At 44.3% G+C, this 22194-nt stretch overlaps 1 protein-coding gene across 1 annotated transcript; it reads right to left on the bottom strand.

Annotated features, from left to right (window-relative positions):
* Window positions 1-436: 436 nt before the first annotated feature.
* On the bottom strand, window positions 437-19148 carry LOC120918240 (ADP-ribosylation factor-like protein 5C). Its single transcript, XM_040329746.1, has 6 exons — window positions 19002-19148; window positions 9669-9729; window positions 8606-8753; window positions 7789-7872; window positions 4623-4774; window positions 437-2120 (listed from the first exon to the last, which is right to left on the bottom strand). The coding sequence occupies exons 1-6, from the start codon at window positions 19045-19047 to the stop codon at window positions 2072-2074; spliced, it is 540 nt and encodes a 179-aa protein (XP_040185680.1). The 5' UTR covers window positions 19048-19148; the 3' UTR covers window positions 437-2071.
* Between the last annotated feature and the right edge of the window lie 3046 nt (window positions 19149-22194).

The raw sequence follows: 22194 nt of genomic DNA on the forward strand, positions 1-22194 counted from the left end.
GTTTATTGTGAAAATGACAGTTGCAGTTTGGGAGTTAACCGCAGGTGGCGCTATAGGAGTTAGTGTTCACCTAGTGTGTGTTTACAACTGTAGGGGGGTGTGGCTGTAGGACTGACGTCATCGATTGAGTCTCCCCTATAAAAAGGGATGACTTGATCGATGCAGCCGCCACAGTGAAGCACGGGGAAGCAGTGTTTACATACGGCTCTCCCCGTTCTTCAGCTCCGGGGAGCGATCGCGACGGAGCGGCTATAAAGGAATAGCCGCGCCGTCGTCCCGGATCGCTCCCCGCGGGAATCCGACCGCCGCATGTCGCGGGGGGTCCCGATCGGACCCCCGACAAGGCAAGGACGTACCTGTACGCCCATCTGCCTGCACGTGCCATTCTGTGGACGTACATATACATGTGGCGGTCGGGAAGTGGTTAAAAATTGTGCTGGGGGCCCTTGAAGAGGAGCTCCAGCCCCCCCCCCCCAAAATAAAGTCAGAAGCCTTGCAGCTTCACAACCAGTTTCCTACTGTGCGTGCATGAAACACGCTGCACTTTGTGGACGTGCTGCAGTCTCCTGGGAAGTGTCCCAGAAGGCTGTGGGAGAGGAGGTTTCAGCCGATTTGGCCACAGCGAACTCAATCGAAAGTGGGAGCGGTACCTGTCAAAAAACAGGTAGCCACTCCCCCACCCCCAACAAATGTTCCAAATGTGGCAGTGGAGGGGTGTTAGAAAGCAGACACGCAGAGCTTTCCCTTTAAAGTAGAACTTTACTTAAATGTAAAAGTTATTTTCATCCCTCTTCCCCCCTCCTGGGTACCACACAGGTACCCACAACCGTTTTAGCAATTTTTGTCTAGGCAATAAACTAAACTACAGGAGCTTGGCCCAAGCCCCGCCTGACCTAAGCTACCAGTAAGCATCACATTTTGTGAAACATGTCAGCCACCTTTTTCCTGTTGTTCACTTCATTTTGACTGCATCGCTTTGGTTGTTTTTTTGGATTTTATTTATACAATAAACAAACACATCGTTTTAAGGAGTGCGGCAGTCCAGGATGTTCTTCTATCCAATGCCCCGCCTGACCTCACCCTGCTGGGAAATGTCACAGCCTCACCGGCGGGAAAGCGCAGCGTGATCTTGCGCATGCGCACTCAGTAGCTAGCCACATCCAAGATGTCGGCATTAAGGATTTGAAGCCCAGTGAAGAACCGACCCGGGTGAAGACAGTGCTGAACTGGTAAGAGCCTTTGTAAAAACAAAATAAAAATATTTATTTTTAAAAAAAGGGACCGAAATTCCTCTAACTATTTTATCGAAAAGGTGAACTTAGGCTTTAATGCTTGCGCCAAATGATGACGGCGAGTGAAAGAACCTTTTGACTCCTCTAAGGATACAGGTCACGTTAACCTACCTACCCCCCCTCCCCTACATAGGGTGATTGGGAAGTTTGATGGAACAGTCTCTTGAAATGTCTTTAGTAGCTACACCACTAGTAGAACAGTCACTGCAATTCCAGTACAGAGACTGGAGGTAGAGAACATGGGACCTTCCAATGGATTCTTGCTAATAGTTGAACAACAGCATACATCTTTTCAACCATGGCAACAATATCCTCCCATTGGTGGCAGTGGTAGTTGCATCTTAGGCCTCATCCACTTTTGGCACCTTCTGCATCCAAAGAAGTTCCACGGTTGGCTTTACTTATATCACCAATCGATATAGGCAGCTGGATTTCGAAAAGGTTGCCGATGCAAGGTGGAAATGTAAAATATGGTCTTTGGCCAGCTTAGGAAGGAACTACATAGAGAAGACCGGTGGTCTGAACCAAGTGGCATCCTTGAGTTCCACCATTAGGTTGCAAAATGCTCCAATGGTCTTGATATCTTGTAAACTAAAAAGTCTTTATGCCGTTGTTGGAGTTCAATAGTTCAAAGACACCCACAGCTAAGTAACCATGGTTCCAAACCTCATCCGTTAATGTATAAAATAAGCTATGCCTTCCATATAAAAAACAGGCGATGGTAAAAAAATGATCAAAGTGTCCAGTGCACAAAAAAGAAAAAAAAGTTCCCGTCGTGGTCAGTTGGCAGTGACACGAGACTTTAGCCAGTCCAGCCCAGCAGGAAGCCTAGAAAGGAGAAAAGAAACGGGATTAAACATTTTATTAGATCTATAGGTTAATAACAAAAAGCAGAAGTTGCAGCTACTTTAGGTTTTGCAACACTTCTATTTACATAAGTTGCTACTAAGGTTATTTTTAAGATCAAAAAGCAGTCATGACAAAAGGGAATTTTCAACATCAGCGTCTAGAATGTCACAATAGTTTGGTAATATGGGAAAGTAATGTCGGTTTTGGAAGTTTTTTCCAAAAAAGGAGGTTTGAAGCCCCCCCCCCCCCCCCCCATTTGCTGTAAAGCTTTCCCATAACTGCCCATCATTGGTAAACGCTTTATCTGTAGAAACAGAAGGCAACCAAGTATACACATGCCCTGTGACTATACCAGACACGGGGGCAAACTAAGGCTGGCCATAATCAGATTGAATTTTTGACCAGTTTCGAATGAACCGGTCTAAAGTTTGATTTGTTGGTGGCCCTATCCTATTAGACATCCTTTGGTTGGTGGCCCCTTGTTGGCACTGCCCTAATAGGCATCCTTTGGTTGGTGCCCCCCCCCCCCCCCATTGGTGCCACCCTATTAGCCATCCTTTGGTTAAAAAATAAATGAGCAAGATGGAAAAATGGTCGGCTTTCAGAATTTAATAGCTACAGTGGGAGATTCATCCATCTGTGCTGCTTATTGTAATAAGAACAATATTTTAGTCTTTTTTAAAGGCTTCCATATGGGTGCCTCCGTGAAGCAACTTCCGCTTGCTCAGTGGGGAGTCCCTCAGCTGAGCAGGTGGATGACTGGTCCATTTGATTGGACAACGCACAAGTTTGGCAGCAGATTTCATCCAATGATATTTTGGCTGTGTCCAATCACATGCGTTACAAAAAAAAACACACCGAGCTCTGTTTACAGGGAACCGCGATCTGCCCGTTTCTTCTCCCTGGAAAGCGGGGGTGGGGGGTAAACAGCCAGATCACTGAAGCTTGGATAACTTTGCCTTGTTTGCAACATATGTAAATGGATTGCCCATGATAGGCCCACCTGTTGGTATACTTTTCAGACCAGTAAAAATGTTATCATATGCTGCTGAGCTTTAAAATGCTTAAATAAGATTATAATTTAACTTCCATTAACCTAAACCACTTGTACAGTTTCAGTATGACTGTGCAAGGTCATGTATGACGGTGCAAGGTGAAACAAGTTCAGTGAACTAATATAGTCAAGGTGGAAAACATATGAAGCAAAAGGACGATATTGCATCAGTTCTAAGAAACAAGTTGGTTTAGTTCTGCCGATTCAGTAAATAACATTGGGTAATTTAAAGTGTGCATTAAAAGTCATGTAGTAGTGGAAAAAAGAACAAAAAAATAAGTACTGTTAATAAGGAGAGGTTTATACCTAAACTATAAATATTACTAATCTAATACTAAGATTACTAATTAAATAGATTAAAACACTGGGTAGTAGAACAGGCAAATATATATTTGTGAGGTCAGCCAAGCAGCCTTTAAGCCGCCTGCTACAACCACAAAGACAATTGTGATATTATTATTATTATTATTATAATAATACATGATTTATATAGCGCCAACAGCTTACGCATCGCTTTACAATGTAGAGGGGGGGGGAGCACAATTACAGTACAATACAGAAAGTCAGGGCTGCCATCAGGGGGGGGGGGGGGGGTACAGGCAGTACACCTGTAAGGGGCCAGGAGGTCCCCAGATGGCACCAACTCTTCCCCCCCCCCCATTTCTTTTTTTTATATACCGTATTTATCGGCGTATACCGCGCACTTTTTTGCCCTGAAAATCAGGGCAAAGTCGTGGGTGCGCGATATACGCCGATACCCGCGCCGAGTTTGAATACTGCGCCGGCACATACCGAGCGCAGTACACTCGTGTATAGTCAGGCAGTCTCGGCTTCTTCCGCGCTCACGTCCTGGACGTACAGGACGTGAGCGCGAGAGTAGCTGAGCCTGCCCAACTATACACGTGTACTGCGCTCGGTATATGCCGGCGCAGTATTCAGACTCGGCGCGGGAAAGCGATCCACAGGAATTTCGGGGCAACTTTAGGGGTGCGCGCTATACCCCAATAAATACGGTACATATTTATTTATTTTGCAAGGGGCCCAGAGGTGTCCCCAGGGCAACATCCACCCCCCCCCCCAAATTCATGGCACCCCCCCCCACTTCTCAATTTGAGGTGGCAGCACCCCCCCCCCCCCCCCCATGCCTGAAGCTGTGTAAGGGGCCCCATAATAATTCCTGATGGCGGCCCTGCAGAAGGTACAGGAGGGCCCTTGCTTTTAGAGCTTACATTCTAAAGGGAGGGGGAGGTGGTACAAAAGGCAATAGCTGCGGGAAATGATTTGATGGGGGTGGCTCAGGACAGTTAGGTGGATGTGGGATAGGCTTCCCTGAATAAATGATTTTTCAGGAATCTCCTAAAGGTGGAGAGGTTAGGGGCGTATAGGGACAAATAGTAAAATGCCAATTTAGTAGTAGGAAGACTTACCCTTCTCCTGTAAGGGCGCAGCACCCTTGAATATGCCACGCTCTGTCTTTTATAGCACTGAGTGCCAATGAAGAAGAAATTTCTGAAGCAGACATGGAGTCTTTTACATCTTGCTTGTTGGCATATATTAACACAGCTGCATTTTTTAAATCCTGCAGAAAGAAAAGCATTTGTTTAAAAATCCAATAGGTTTAATTTGAAAACTGGAAACATAAAAGGGGTTCCCTACAGTAGCTAGTTATCTACTTCTAGTTAGAGCTGAGCTCCAGGGGAAAGTAAAAAAAAAATACAAATTAAAAAAATAAATATCTTCCCTTTCAGTGGGTTGGTCTGCCCCAACACTGCAAGGGTTAAATGCTTGCTTAGGTTTAGGCAGGGGCAGAAAATAAAGCCCTTTACTTACCCTATCCTCTGCTCCCTCTGTGCCAATAGACTGGTCCTGGCATCCTCTTCCCCCCCCCCCCCCCTATGCTCTGGTGGTTGTAGGTTCCCTGTTGTCTTAGCATCCTCTTCCCCCCCTATGCTCTGGTGGTTGTAGGTTCCCTGTTGTCTTAGCATCCTCTTCCCCCCCCTATGCTCTGGTGGTTGTAGCTCCCCTGTGCTCTTGGCATCCTCTTCTCCCCTATGCTCTGGTGGTTGTAGGTCCCCTGTGCTCTTGGCATCCTCTTCTCCCCTATGCTCTGGTGGTTGTAGGTTCCCTGTTGTCTTAGCATCCTCTTCCCCCCCTATGCTCTGGTGGTTGTAGGTCCTCTGATGTCATTGAGTATAATGCAGGACTGGTAGCCTTGCATTGGACATGGGGACGCTGAAGAATAGACCACCATCAGAGCATAGGGGGAAATCCCACTGCAAGGGTGTATTATTACTTTCCCCAGAGATTAAGTTCCACTTTAAAACCAATTAATAGCGCTTGGTTTTCATAGCTGAAGAGACTGTGCAGTTGATTTACTAAAACTGGAGAGTACAAAATCTGGTGCAGCTCTGCTTGGAAACCAATCGGCCTCCAGTTTTGTTTGTTAAAGCTTAAAATTGAACAAGCTGAAGTTAGAAGCCGATTGGCATGCACAGCGGCACCAGATTTTGCCCTCTCCAGTTTTAGTAAATCAACCTCTGTTTGTCTGTTATAACATAAAAGCCTTTTATAGGCTAGCAATATTTTTCTGTATACTGCAGCCACAAATGAATAAGCCATGGATGAAAGGACTAAGCAACTCCTGTGCACATCCCTGGCTTGCTAATCGAGACAGCCAAGACTCCTCAACCACTGCCAGACCTGCGCACGACGATGTACGTCCTGTTTTTAAAGATTGATATCTCGATAACGGCAGCAGCTGCTGCCACAACCGAGGTATCGATCTTTAGTGTGTGCGGTCTGGTACACGATAACGGCGGTCTCCGCGGCGGATTCGCCGCGAGATCGCCGTTATCTGTGGCGGGAGAGGGGCCTCCCGCCGCTTACCGGAGCCGTCGGTAGCGGCGGAGGAGATCGGGACCGTTCGGCAGCTGAGCGGGGACGAGACTGAAGGAAAAAATCTCCTTCACCCGTCCCCATAGCTCTGCTGGGCGGAAGTCCCGCCCAGCCTCTTAAAGAGACAATTTTTTTTTTGTCATTTGAAAAAATGAGTTTCAAATTTTTTTTTTTTTGCATTTTAGTCTAATTATGAGATCCGAGGTCTTTTTGACCCCAGATCTCATATTTAAGAGGACCTGTCATGCTTTTTTCTATTACAAGGGATGTTTACATTCCTTATAATAGGAATAAAAGTGATCAATTTTTTTTTTTCAGTGTAAAAAGTAATAAAATAAATAAGAAAACGAAAAAAACATTTTTTAAAGCGCCCCGTCCCGAAAGAGCTCGCGCGCAGAAGCATACGCGAGTAGCGCCCGCATATGAAAACGGTGTTCAAATCACACAAGTGAGGTATCGCCGCGATCGTTAGAGCGAGAGCAATAATTCTAGCCCTAGGCCTACTCTGTAGCTCAAAAAATGCAATCTCTAGAATTTTTTAAACATCGCCTATTGAGATTTTTAAGGGTAAAAGTTTGACGCTATGCCACGAGCGGGCGCAATTTTTAAGCGTGACATGTTGGGTATCATTTTACTCAACGGAACATTATCTTTCACAATATATAAAAAAATTGGGCCAAATTTATTGTCTTATTTTTTAATTCAAAAAAGTGAATTTTTTCCAAAAAAAGTGCGCTTGTAAGACCGCTGCGCAAATACGGTGTGACAAAAAGTATTGGAATGACCACTATTTTATTCTCTAGGGTGTTAGAAAAAATATATATATAATGTTTGGGGGTTTTAAGTAATTTTCTAGCAGAAAAAACTGTTTTAGTCTTGCAAACACCAAATCTGAAAAACACCCAAGGTCTGGAAGTGGTTAAAGCGGGAGTTCACCCATTTTTAAAAAAAAAAAAAAAATCTCCCCTTAGCTTCCTGCTCGTTCGGTCTAGGGGAATCGGCTATTTATATTAAAATATGATCCGTACTTACCCGTTTTCGAGCTGCATCTTCTTCCGTCGCTTCCGGGTATGGGTCTTCGGGAGCGGGCGTTCCTTCTTGAGTGACAGCCTTCCGAGAGGCTTCCGACGGTCGCATCCGTCGCGTCACTCGTAGCCGAAAGAAGCCGAACGTCGGTGCGGCTCTATACTGCGCCTGCGCACCGACGTTCGGCTTCTTTCGGAAAATCGTGACGCGATGGATGCGACCGTCGGAAGCCTCTCGGAAGCCTGTCAATCAAGAAGGAACGCCCATTCCCGAAGCCCATACCCGGAAGCGACGGAGAGGATGCGTCTCGTAAACGGGTAAGTACTGCACATATTTTAAAATAAATAGCCGATTCCCCTAGTAATAACGAGCAGGAATCTAAGGGGGAAAAGTGCCCTCTAAGGGTGAACCCCCGCTTTAAGGAAGGCTGGGAGAAGATAGTGGTGGAGTGACAAGGGAGAGAGAGGGCGCATTGCATGAGAAGTGACCCCAATAATCTTTAAGCATTAGCAACTTGCAATTATAAACAGACATCTAAATTCTGATTGACATGGGCTACCACCAATCATTTTTTTCTACTCTTCCTGGATTTACCCAAAACTTTATATAGGTATGCTCCAAAAGGCCTTTGTCTAAGGCAGCAAACCATTTAAATTTAGAAAGATAGCCTACCTCATGTGCCAGCATCTTGTACAACTCCTCCCGGGTTTCTGGTAACCGTTCTCGGTCAGTGCTGTCAATTACTAAGATGACAAACTGAAAAACACAAAAAACTAAAATCAGAATCAAGAGACTCTTACTGACACATACATTATATAAAATGAGAGAGATTATAGATATATATATATATATATATATATATATACACACACACACACACACACACACACACATAGGATTCCTGATGGATATATCCTATACGATGTGAGAACACTGACACTACCCGTGACCTTTAATTCCATGATTATATTATACAAGGATGTTATAATTGACTGATTCCAGATGGTTTAATTTTTTCAATTAATTAACCGATGGTGAACTATATATTCAGCCATGTATGGTCATTTATAGGCATGATGTTCTGAAGAAGGGCGTGATCTGTAATAGCCCTAAACCGTTACCATGACTGCCTTATAGCCTCTTTTTGACAAATTTCCATCAAATATTATTGTTTCTCGCTCTCGAAAATTAATTTTGACTAGTAGTTTCATGATCTGAATGGCAGCAGTGCCAAGTTGGTGACCTCCCGTGGTCTGTGTGCAGAGGGGTCGCCACTTGGCACAGGATCTGGAGGATGGCGGCAATCACTGTAGAAGACTACTACAGGAATTGTCGGCATCTACATTGGTCCAAGTATGAGATATTATTCCAAGCTGGACCAATGTGAATTCAGATCATACGTGAAGCTCAACTTTAAGAAAAAAAAGTAATGACTAGAGTAGTTTTGCCTTCTTTTGCAGATTGCAGATTTAAATTTAGAGATTCTTACCTCTGTGTTAGAGTAATAACTATTCCATGTAGCTCGAAGGGTCTCTTGTCCTCCAATATCCCACATTAGAAAGTGTGTGTTCCGTAGCACAATCTCCTCAACATTACTGCCAATAGTTGGGGCTGTGTGCACCACCTCGTTCATCAGACTAAAGGGAAACAAGCAAAAAAAAAAAAAAAAAGGGTTAGACTTGCTGGTAGTTCTAGGTCCAGGGGTGTTCTAAACGGGCACATGGGAGATTCCCCACCAGGAACACAAAATGTCTAAATGAAAACACTTTAAATAGGAACAATATCTAAATCGATGCTTCTATTCGCGATCAATGGAATAAATTCTTCCCTTCATGAGTAAATGAAAACCCTTTTAAAAGGAATTTCTTCTTGCTTCAACTGTAAAGAACTGATATCCTTTTACGTTGTGCACAAGTGGACCTTTAACCACCCCCAGATCACTATATAGCTTCCTATGCCCCCTCCCTACTCTGCTGCTTTCTTAAAATTGTTTGCCATTTCCAATATTTGCCCAGCCCGCCAACATTCTTGCCTAGGCGAAAATGATGGAGAGTGGAGATGACATGTGTCATTGGAGTCTGGCCACCTGAACTTTGAAGAAGCAACCGACTCTATATCGTATAAAAGGCCAAGATGGCAGCACAGGACCCAGGCTACTGCCTTTGATCAGAGGTTTGCTCCAGGACTATGCTGGATCAATGACTATCCAGGATGACAGTTAAGGGGGGGGGGGTAAAAAACACCCCCCCCCCCCACACACCACACAAAAAGGGGTAATTGAAGCTCCTCCAAGTACAAACTAATTTAAAGAGTTTAATGCTTCTCCCTATGTTATGGAGAAAGGCAAGAGGGTCTATTTATCCAATACACTTCCTATTGTAGGGTGTCAATGCTTTTCCTCCATAGATACGCTACCAAAAGAATTAGAGAAATTCTAATGCTCAGTTTCCTTTTTACAACACATAATTTGTAGCCATATGCGAACTAGATAAGAGCCTTTCACTTCCTCTCTCGCCCCAAGGCCATCTGCTGAGGACGGGACAAATACTCACAACTGGTACAGGATGGTGGTCTTCCCAGCATTATCCAAGCCAACAATGATTACTTTGTGCTCTGTAAAACAAATGAACAAGGGGTATTATTACTAGGTATTGTGGCAACAACAAAGATAGAAGAGCAGTACAAGTGAATGACAGACAGTAAATGGCACATTAAAACATCTTGAAGTGGCACTTTAAGGATCAGTTGTGAACTTAGTAAAGTTTTCTGAAGTGTTCAAGGATCTCTACACAGGGTAGTCATAACTTGGGCTGACCATACACCGAGTGAATTTCAACCGGTTCATCAGAAATGTTATCAAATCGGTGGCCCTGTAGGCACCACTCCACCTGAATTGGAAAAAAAGGAGGAAATCGAATGGGCTTGGTAGAAAATTGTTGGCTGAAGACTGTCTGCAGTCACTGTTTGGGTATTGCCACCAACTCAGTCAACAGGGGAGATTTGTCCATCTGTGCCAAAATTCATGAATGGCGGAATCTTATATATCTTTGGTTCATCTCGCAGGCTGAACGAAAAACAATAAAATCTTGTGTATGGCCAGCTCAATCTCAAGTCCAACTGCAGCCCAATCAATCAAGTCCTTGTTTCTTTTATTTTGGAGAAATTTACTTGTACAAGAACAGAAGGTGATGGATACCCTTCAGATTGCAACAAAAAACATTTTATTTAGGGGAGAGGAGCTTGAATACGGTTTGTCGGGTATTTAATGCGTTGTGTGTTCTCAGTGACCCCCACACCCTCAATTCAAGTCCTGGTGTCACCTGTACAGAAAAGTAAGGGGAAATCTTCTCGACAAGGAAACAGAAAGCTAAAGATTTAAGGTTCTGACTCATCTACTGTAAATGAAAACTAAAAGTCAGTAAGAACTCTTGAGCTTAAAATTGCATGAAGGGATTTTCTGATCATTTGCAACCGGATTAGTGACTTTTCGGTTTAGAAAAAGAAACGTTTGCCATGCAAGTACCACAGCCAAACGAAATCAACAGCATAAAAGCAGTAAACCGAATTCTCCAATGCAAACTCTGCCAGTCTGTGGCCAGCCTTATGCCTTGTACACACGATAAGAATATGTGACAAATGATCGTCCTTTTTGTTACACGCTAGTCTCATATTAAAAAATGAAAAGGTTGTTAAAATTACTAAAATTCTCGTACTACAGAAAACAACTTTGGAAGTGATGGAACGTATTCTTTCCTTTCCGAGCATGCGTGGTCCTGGTCACACAATTTTTTTTTCTCAAGTGAATACCGTACTGATTAAATGAAAATAATTTGCTCTGCCATCATCCAGTTTTCGGGCTGGTCCCTTCGGATATTGTTGGACGAACAGTCGTGATCAGCTCTCGAAAGCTGTGTACTAACAATCAAATTATCGTACAATCGCTTTGATCTTCATGTGTAGTAGGCATTCATGCAACCCCACTGATCGTCTGTTCCATAGACAACAGCGAAAACTGCTCTGAAGCACACAACTGCCAAATTAACAACAATCGTGCCACGTCTCGGAGTACCTTTGAAAAATAGATTTGGCAACAGAGCTTGCCATTCTGTCCACACCCTCAAACTTCAGCAGCCATTTATTTGCCAAAAAGGCATATTAAAAATATGAAAACGGTTAAAGTATATCTTAAACAAGCCATAGTTTTTTTTTTTTTTTTTTTTCGCATCTTGGCCTGTTCAGCAGGAACTGGACAAAATTACAACCTACTATGGGCAGACTGGTTGTACCCAAGTCAGTCCATCCAATGACTTGGGTACAACCAGCATGGTGTATTTCTAGCAAGCGATTATAGCCACTGGCAATAATCAATGTGTTCCCTCGGCAGGGACAGCTCCACATAAAAAAATTTTTTCCCCCATTTTATGATTTTTAGAAAAAATAAAATAAAATGGATGGAACTCCACTTTAATATTTCTTTTATGAACTAAAATGCTGCATAAACATTTAACAGTGTAACTTCATGAGATAATTAATAAGGGCGGACTTAGGGGCAGGACAGGGTAGGGGTTGGGTGGGGCAACTGGTGGCAAGTAACTTTTAAGGCCTGGATAGTGGCTCAGGACTTGTAATTTTGGGCCCTGTATATAAATAAGCACATTTTTTACCTGCAAAAAAAACAAAAAAACAATATGTGCATTTATTTTTAAACTGAACTTGTACATTAAAGTGGTTGTGAACCCACTTTTTCACTTTTACCTACAGGTAAGCCTATAATAAGGCTTACCTGTAGGTATAAAGAATATCTCCTAAACCTGTACGGTTTAGGAGATATTCCCCTCGCAATGCGGGCGGCGCATGCGCAGGGGGGGAATCCGCGGCGAAAGGACCGGCATCCGCCGGACCCTGCCGATTTTAAATCTCCCGCGCGCGGGAGTGACGTCATCGCCGCTCCAGCCAATCACAGCGCTGGAGCGGCGATACCCGGAAGACACGCCGGAGCAAGATGACATCTCGCTCGGCGTGGACCAGGTAAGTGTTCTTCACCTCGTTCCGAGGTAAGCATTTCATAATCGGTTAGTATGCGGTGCATACTAGCCGATTATGCCTTTTAGGTTTGAAAAAAAAAAAAAAAGTTTATGCGGTTTACAACCGCTTTAAGCTGGCCACACACACACACACAATAGGATTGATCTAATTCAATCCCGCAGACTGAACAAGAGAAATCAATACACTAAATAGCATGGATGGAGGAATCTGCAATGCCACCTATTGTATTCTGACAACCAGCACATGGATGTGGGCTTTTACCGAGCAGGTGGTGACTGGGCCAATCACGGAATGAATTTTGGCCAATTTAAAAACAGGAATCGGCCAATCTGTGACAACTTAATAATTTTTGATTTATTGAATTTTAACCCTTGGTGACAAAAGGTCACTATGACAAAGAGGGAAAATCTATCAAGCAGACACAAACAGCAATAAACTGGCCAAAACTAGAGGGAAAAAAGTTGCGTCTTTAAGGGCCCTTGGCAAAGCTCACTTTCCTCCTCCTCTTTAGCTCTCTACATAGAAAAGTCTGACAGATGTGGAGAGAAAGGAATGCAAGCTATGTCTGAACTGTAAAAACATTCGGGGCTGGAAAGTAGCTTGTGAGAAGCAGAAGAAAGCTCTGCAACAGCCACCCCCTCCCCGACCATTGTAGAAAAACACCAGGGTCTAAAACCCATTTCCATTCAACTATGCAGAGATAATAGCCCGGGGCAAGGGAAGAGGCTCTATACACAAGCAGGGAGACAAAAGTCATGGAGCAAACACCAGCCTGTAAAGGAGAAGGTCAATGAGGGTGAGGAACACAAAAAGCCTCAAGACGACGGCAGAGAAGAGTGAATTATAGCCTGTAAACACTTCTCAGATAAAGGATTCTTCATCACCACGACCCATGACTCTGTGCCGAGGATGGCCGTCTAGACCCAGCCAGCTGTTGCAGAACTATAAATCCCAGTAGGACTGGTTTTAATCCATAAATCCCAGTAGGACTGGTCTCAATCCAGAATTGTTTAGGAGCAGAAGATGAAGTATACAAACAAGTCCGCAAAGTTTACAGTAGTAGATCGAGTGTCAACATTTGTAAACAATTTTACTATAGTAGGTGCTCGTCTACATCAGTCATTCTCAATCGGGGTTCTGTGGAAGACTAGGGTTCCACCACAGGTTGTGGGCCTTCTTGGTTGTCCCCCCCCCCCCTATTTGATGGTAGCTGCATAGTTCTAAGGCCAATACAACTTGGAGGAGCCAGTGGAATGACTTCAGGTCTTTGTTACTCTGTGATGGTGGCTTTCTGACCCCCGGCTATAAGGGAAGCATTTACCCCATTGCTCCCCAATTAATTGTTCCTTCCTTTCATAGGTTCCTCTGAGGTAAAAGTAGAATGAAATTCAAAAATGTTTAAACAATTTAAATGCATTATGTGGTTTCCTACAATGACCATCCTCTACCAGAGTTCTGTGGAAGACTAGGGTTCCTCCAGAGATTGCGGGGGCTTCCTTGTGAAGTGGCTGACTTACCTCCCATGTGATGGTGCTGCATAGTTCCAACTTCACTTGGAGGAGATGGCAGCATCTCATCAATTATCTATGCAAGGGTGGCATTCTGACTACCACTGTTTGGTGGCCATTCCCCCCCCCCCCCCCCATTGGTCGCCAATAGAAGGCCGGCTATACATGGTGCAAATTTCCTGCAACCACAGGTTGCAGGAAAGAAATTTGCTCAAATCCCCCCAATCAGTCGGTGTTGATCGGGGAATCCTTCCCGCAGAGCCATTGTGTTCTCCCTGCAGGGGAAGTCGTCCCCACCAGGAGGAGAACACAGCGATTATTGCTAGCAGCTATACCGATGGAAGAATCCCTCCCACAGAGCCATTGTGGGAGGGGGAAGCCGTCCCCACCAGGAGAACACTGATTATTGCTAGCATCTATACCAGGGATATGCAATTAGCGGACCTCCAGCTGTTGCAGAACTACAAGTCCCATGATGCATAGCAAGAGACTGACAGCCACAAGCATGACACCCAGAGGCAGAGGCACGATGGGACTTGTAGTTTTGCAACAGCTGGAGGTCCACTAATTGCATATCCCTGATCTATACCGTCTGCGAGCGATAATCCATCAGGATTGATCAATTTAGTACATTCAACCTGCCCATATAAGGGTCAAATCTCAGCCAGTTTCTGCTGAACCAGCTGAGATTCAACCCGTCTATGGCCAGCATAAGGGGCATTTTCCTCATTGTACCGCAATGACTTGTTCTTGATAGGGTCTCCCATAGACCTTATAATTATTTAAGGATTCCTCTGGGGTAAAAAGGTTAAGAAATGATGACCTATGTAAAGCAGACTGGCATTACTCCTTTAGGTACTTTATATACCATCCACACCCAAATCAGAAAAGACATGCAATACCCTTTACAGGAGATCCTCTCCCGGTACATGTTTTGTTTTTTTTCCACCCAAGTGAGAATTATTTTCCTCCTGCTTACTAAAACGTTTTGGATACTCACATCACCCATCCCAGGAGGCAATCTCAGGCACACTGGCACCTCATCAGAGTGGTGGCTTCAAGAACCCAGAAGAGGCACTCAGTCCCCCGATGGCATCACCAAAGAAAAAAGCGGCACAGATCCTGGCTCGTGGCAGGTTACACCAGGGAATGCTGGGCATGCACGGGGTTACTGAAGGGCTTCTTTAATAGCTGGTCTTTCAAGGGCCTTAAATTGTATTTTTGCCAGTTTATTGAGGTCGGTGTACCATTTGGGTAAATTTATCTTCACTTCATTTCTCCGAGACACCATAAAAATCTACCAAATTGAAGGAAGTCCCTCCCCCTTCTTTGTCCCAATGGAAGAGTTACCCTTTACCTTTTGTTTTGAGGACGCTAACATTTTGGATTTCCCCCTCACCGTCATTCATGCAATGGTGGTCACCAGTAGAGATGAGCTTGGGCATGTCCGAATGCCCTTCTGAAATCACATGGCCAAGGAAGCTGTGACCTGTAATGAAGGGTCCAACCATTGGCAGTGGGGGAATTTCCACCCTGCACATATACACAGCTTGTATATGTACGGCTGCAGGGCAGGGCATGCCCCGACCGTAGAGGATGGACTCAGCTGCTTCCTTGGCCATGTGGGTTCGGAAAAGCACCCAAACATGTTTAAAGAATATGTAAACTCAACATTTCATATTCCTGTCTGCTGTACCATGTACTTATATGAGGAAGTATCCTGTTCTCTTTGTATTCCTTCCTTTGTGTGAAATCCCTGGTGTTACTGTCTGCTTTCCTATTAAAAGCTGACCACACTGTGCTGTCATGTCTAGTGTGGTCAGTTCTCTAGCTGTGCTGGGAACTCAGCCTGCTCTCCTCCAATGAGGAGACTTATGCTGACATGCCCCCTTTCACTGGGAAGACCGGGGTACTGCTGTTTCTCCTCCCCCCAGCTCTCTAAACCCCCTTCTGTCACCAAGAACAGAGGGTATGTGATTGCAAAAAAAAAAAAAAAAAAAAAAGGGGGGAGGGGGGAGATAAATAATAATAATAATGTATAAGAAGAAAAAAAAAACTGAAATCTATACACAAAATGTTTTGTCTTCCGTTTCTAATTTTAAACGGAATTGCTTTACAAAGGAGGAGCGTTTACACAGACTTCAAGTTTAATACAGAGTAGGGAAGCGCGGATATATCGGCTGCCAAAAGTGATCATCTGAAAACAGGGCAATCTGGGGTCTGTCGATAGAAAAATAAGGAAATGGTGCCGATAACAGCTGCTGAAAATTAATTAAAAATTAATCAATTAAAAACTTGAATGAAAAAAATATTTTTTTCATTCATTTTGGTGCACCACCAATACAAAGCGCTGGATCTCCCCAATGGGGACACCGTTACCAATAAAAAAATAAACTTTGACAACCAACCATTCACTGATCACATTTTGGAAGGTTTCTGCTGAAATGCCAGTAGCGGGTGGCCCTGTTGGCCCCTCCCCTTTGATCCAAAAATCAAAATAGCTGGGCGGAGAATTCTCAACCTACCCGTGACTCCATCCAATCAGCAGCAGTCACTGTTTGGCAACGCCCACTGTATTCTGACAGCATCCAGTGGCGGCTGTCACAATACATTAGAGATTGTATGTGAATGGCGAAATCTGTTCAATTTTCTTCCATCAGCCCGAAGGTGAAGTAGGGTTGCCACCTGTCCAGGATTCACCCGGACAGTTCGGGATCTTGTGTCCGGGTCTCAGTCTGCCTGAAACCCGGACACATTATTTAGACTGGGCTGTGGCTCCCCAAGTAACTGAGGTAGTCATACAAAAATCTTTTCCCCTTTCGGGAGATGTGGGCCGCTGTCTGGGGGCAGGTTTGGCATCACTGAGGTGGAGCCACGATGTCAGCAAGAGCAGTTTGGCCACACCCACTGTTTGCTGCAGCGCGCTGCAATACCACTCTCCTTGAGGCACCCAAAGGTGCCCCAGGTCTTATTATCCGATTGTGTATACTACGAAAAAAAACGTGCCCTGTGCCGCTAAAGTGTTCGGGTTTGGCTTGAAGAAAAGGTGGCGACCCGAAGGTGAAGGGCTTCCTTATATTAGTGTTGACCTCTAAAGAGCGATCTGTGGTGGGTCACTTTTCAGAGGGCTAGCAACAGGTGGCCAGGAAGCATTAGTCACTTCCTCACTGCCTGGTTTAACCCTTAGAAGTCTACAGGGTCGAAGGCCGGTATTGGCATGGCCCCATTGAGTAGAATAGGGGGGGGGGTCATGTCCGGTGGGCAGTACTGACGCCAAACGCATCATTCTTGGAAAAAAAAACATTGCCAGCGCAGCAAGTGTACATAAAATCCTGTATACTACTACCACTACACCAAATCCTCTATACTACTACCACTACACCAAATCCTCTATACCACTACACCAAATCCTCTATACCACTACACCAAATCCTCTATACCACTACATCAAATCCTCTATACCACTACACCAAATCCTCTATACCACTACACCAAATCCTCTATACCACTACACCAAATCCTCTATACCACTACACCAAATCCTCTATACCACTACACCAAATCCTCTATACTACTACCACTACATCAAATCCTCTATACCACTACACCAAATCCTCTATACCACTACATCAAATCCTCTATACCACTACACCAAATCCTCTATACCACTACATCAAATCCTCTATACCACTACACCAAATCCTCTATACCACTACACCAAATCCTCTATACCACTACACCAAATCCTCTATACCACTACACCAAATCCTCTATACCACTACACCAAATCCTCTATACTACTACCACTACATCAAATCCTCTATACCACTACACCAAATCCTCTATACCACTACACCAAATCCTCTATACCACTACATCAAATCCTCTATACCACTACATCAAATCCTCTATACCACTACACCAAATCCTCTATACCACTACATCAAATCCTCTATACCACTACACCAAATCCTCTATACCACTACACCAAATCCTCTATACCACTACACCAAATCCTCTATACCACTACACCAAATCCTCTATACTACTACCACTACATCAAATCCTCTATACCACTACACCAAATCCTCTATACCACTACACCAAATCCTCTATACCACTACATCAAATCCTCTATACCACTACATCAAATCCTCTATACCACTACATCAAATCCTCTATACCACTACATCAAATGCTGTATACTACTACCACTACATCAAATCCTCTATACTACCACTACATCAAATCCTCTATACTACCACTACATCAAATCCTCTATACTACCACTACATCAAATCCTCTATACCACTACATCAAATCCTCTATACTACTACATCAAATCTTCTATACCACTACACCAAATCCTCTATACCACTACATCAAATCCTCTATACCACTACACCAAATCCTCTATACCACTACACCAAATCCTCTATACCACTACACCAAATCCTCTATACCACTACACCAAATCCTCTATACCACTACACCAAATCCTCTATACTACTACCACTACATCAAATCCTCTATACCACTACACCAAATCCTCTATACCACTACACCAAATCCTCTATACCACTACACCAAATCCTCTATACCACTACATCAAATCCTCTATACCACTACATCAAATGCTGTATACTACTACCACTACATCAAATCCTGTATACTACCACTACATCAAATCCTCTATACTACCACTACATCAAATCCTCTATACTACCACTACATCAAATCCTCTATACTACCACTACATCAAATCCTCTATACCACTACATCAAATCCTCTATACCACTACATCAAATCCTCTATACTACTACATCAAATCCTCTATACTACTACATCAAATCCTCTATACTACTACATCAAATCCTCTATACTACTACCACTACATCAAATCCTGTATACTACTACCACTACATCAAATCCTGTATACTACTACCACTACACCAAATCCTATATACCACTACACCAAATCCTATATACTACTACCACTACATCCAATCCTGTATACTACTACATCCAATCCTGTATACTACTACATCCAATCCTGTATACTACTACAACAACATCACCGGCCAGCTGATTTCACAGCATTAGGGGAGTGATAACGCGGATCAGCCACCTGTTTTTACTGCTCCCCAATGTAAAGTCCCATGTAATGAATAGATCTGTCAGTGTATGGCCAGTGTACCCCCCTTCACCCCTCCAGGAGGACTCTCCAATACTCCGAGTGATCAGCAGTGTAGAAAAGTTCTCACACCTCCCCCACACACCAATACCCGGGTCCATACAAAGTCTGATCACCTCCATTGTCATCACACTTACCTTTATTACCGAAGATGCTCATCAGTTTAGTAAACAGCTGCCCCATTGTTATCGATCAGCTCGGCGGATCACCAGCCTGGAAGTCACCGATTCTTTCTAACAAACACAACGAAAGGCTGGCCCGGAGCATTTAAACGCACGTGACGTCACGCAGGCCCCTCCCACACTTCGGGCGTGGCTTGGCTGAGTGGCTTTCCTAGGGAGTGGCTTTCCGGGGGAGCCCCATGACGTCGGTCGCCCGGCGTAAGAACACAGGGGGCGTGGCCATGCCCATATGAGGCAGGCGATACTGCGAGGCTCGCTGAGGCGGTTTCCTCTCGCGTGAGCATTTCCGGTTATAAATTGTTTTGTGTTTACTGTAAACTCGTTCTTCCGTCATGAGTGAGAGAGAAGGCACAGGCCGTACTGTGAGGAGGAAGGCCTATACTACAAGGACAGCGGGCGACACGTGCAGCTCCAGCCTACTTCTCTATAGAGGAGGAGGGCTGTGTGTGTCATTGGGGAGAGTTCTCCTCACTGGTTATTATCCCAGAGATAGAACCGGAAGTGCGAGGAAATTCCCATCCCAAGATTCCCTTCACACACACTGGGGAATTCCAACCAAAGGAATCCTGCAGAGTGCCTTGTTTTCATGTTAGAAGTGACACTCACAAAACATTCCGAGCTCACAAAAGTCCCTTCTATCCCTCAGCGTCTCCAAATCTTCAAATACTCCAACTTCCTGTAAGAGGTGACTAACGTGTTTCCCCAAAAATAACACCGGCTCTTATATTAACCACTTCAGCCCCGGAAGGATTTATCCCTTTAATGACCAGGTCATTTTTTGCGATGCGTCACTTTAACTGACAATTGCGCTGTCGTGCGACGTGGCTCCCAAACAAAATTGACGTCCTTTTTTTCCCCACAAATAAAGCTTTCTTTTGGTGGTTTTGATCAGCTTTTTTTTGCACTATAAACAAAAAAAGAGCGACAATTTTGAAAAAAACGCAATATCTTTTACTTTTTACTATAATATCAAAAAAAGAAGAATGGAAAAAAAAAAAGTGTATTAATCAGTTTAGGCTGATATGTATTCTTCTACATAATTTTGATTGAAAATCAAAAAAAGCGTGTATTGATTTGTTTGCGCAAAAGTTATCACGTCTCCAAAATAGGAGATAGATTTATGGCATTTTTATTATTATTATTATTATATTTCACTAGTAATGGCGGTGATTTTTAGCAGGACTGTGACATTGCGGCGGACACTTTTGACACACTTTTGGGGCCAGTGACATTTATGCAGCGATCAGTGCTATAAAAATGCACTGGTTACTGTATAAATGTCACTGGCAGGGAAGGGGTTAACACTTGGGGGCGATGAAGGGGTTAATCGTGTTCCCTGAGAGGTATTTCTAAATGTGGGGGGAGGGGACTGACCGGGAGTAGAGAGAGATCGCTGTTCCTGATCACAAGCAACAGACGATCTCACTCTACTCCTCTGACAGAACGGGGATCTGTTTGTTTACACTGACAGATCCCCATTCTTCCTCTGTGCAGCAACTGCTGATTGGCTCCCCTCGCTAGCAAATGGGCAGCACGCGCCCTGCCACAGATCGCTGTGCACGCGCCCGACGTACAATGACAGCCAACCTGCGGCGGCTGACCCGGAAGTAATTAATTTTGGCTACAAAAAACATACTAGGGCTTATGTTCATGGAATGTCCTATTTATTTATGGTATGGATACAAAAAGTTCCTCTCCCTGTTGGCTCAGGAGTGTGTGAAAGGAGCAGAAGAGCAGAGCTTCGGTGGGTCACGTGAGCGCCCAGTGGCGATGTAAATAAGGTATTTTCCACAAGGAGACACGCTGCACATTATATGATCTTTTGTCTGAACGGATTACATGATTTTACAAGGATTTTCAGAGCTTAAAGCGGAGTTCCGGCCACAATTTCACTTTTTAAATATAAATACCCCTGTAATACACAAGCTTAATGTATTCTAGTAAAGTTAGTCTGTAAACTAAGGTCCGTTTTGTTAGGTTGTTACAGCATTTAGACACTTTATAAAATAGAAATTGACTGGGGCCATCTTAAGTGTGGGCATCATGAAGCCAGACTGTATGACTTCCTGGATTTCAGCCTTGCAGATCTCGCACATGCTCAGTGTTACACAAGCAGTGTAATGGACAGTACAGGTGCTGAAACCTGATCTGAAACCTAAGTCACATGATTCTTCGAGACTGGGGAGTGCACAGACTCCTGGAAAGTTACATCCACTACATTCCCAGGAGTCTGTGCGGTGTAGGTTAAGCACCTAGGTGCAGGAAGAGGGAAGATTAACTATTCTGCCTAGCAACAACACTTTGAAGGCATCTAAAAAAAAATATTTTTTCTTAAAGGACTAATGAATTTTTTTTAAAACTACTGATGTAATGTTATATTTATGGGTGGAACTCCACTTTAATTCCAGGGTAGGGCTTATATTACAGCCATTCCAGAAACTCACGCTAGGTCTTATTTTCAGGGAAACCCGGTACATTTATTTTCCATGGACCCCCTGCCCCAAAGCACCCATCCCCCATGTTGAGGGCATGCGGCCTGGTATGGTTCAGGAGGGGGGTGGGTGCTCGCTCGTCCCCTCCCTTTCCTGACCTCCCGGGCTGCATGCTCAGATAAGGGTCTGGTAAGGACTTTGGGGGGACCCCCACGCCATTTTTTTTTTTTTACATTTTGCCATGGGGGTCCCCTCCGAATCCATACTAGATCCAAGGGCCTGGTATGGACCGGGGGGGTTGGGGGGGGACGCCACACTGTTTGTTTTTCACAATTTTTTTTTTTTTTAGCTGGCAATTCATTTTTTTCTTACATTCAGTGGGAAGCCCCCTGACAGCTGATGACTTAACTTATACACCGGCAGAATGGCACGGCTGGGCAAAGTGACGTATATATACGTCACTTTGAATTTCACGCCGCATGGGTGTGCACGCGCCCCTGCCGCCAGTGTCCCACGATCGGGTCACAGAGCTGCAGAGCGTGGAGAGGCAAGTGTAAACAACCATCTCCCCATTCTGCATAGTGACATTGATCGTCTGTTCCCTCTCATCTGGAGCAGCGATCACTGTCGTGTCACTCGTAGCCACACCCCCCCACAGTTAGAATCACTCCCTAGGACACACTTAACCCCTTCCTAACCCCCTAGTGGTTAACCCC

The sequence above is a fragment of the Rana temporaria genome, chromosome 12 (assembly GCF_905171775.1).
Source record: "Rana temporaria chromosome 12, aRanTem1.1, whole genome shotgun sequence".
NCBI classification, from domain to species: Eukaryota; Metazoa; Chordata; class Amphibia; order Anura; family Ranidae; genus Rana; species Rana temporaria.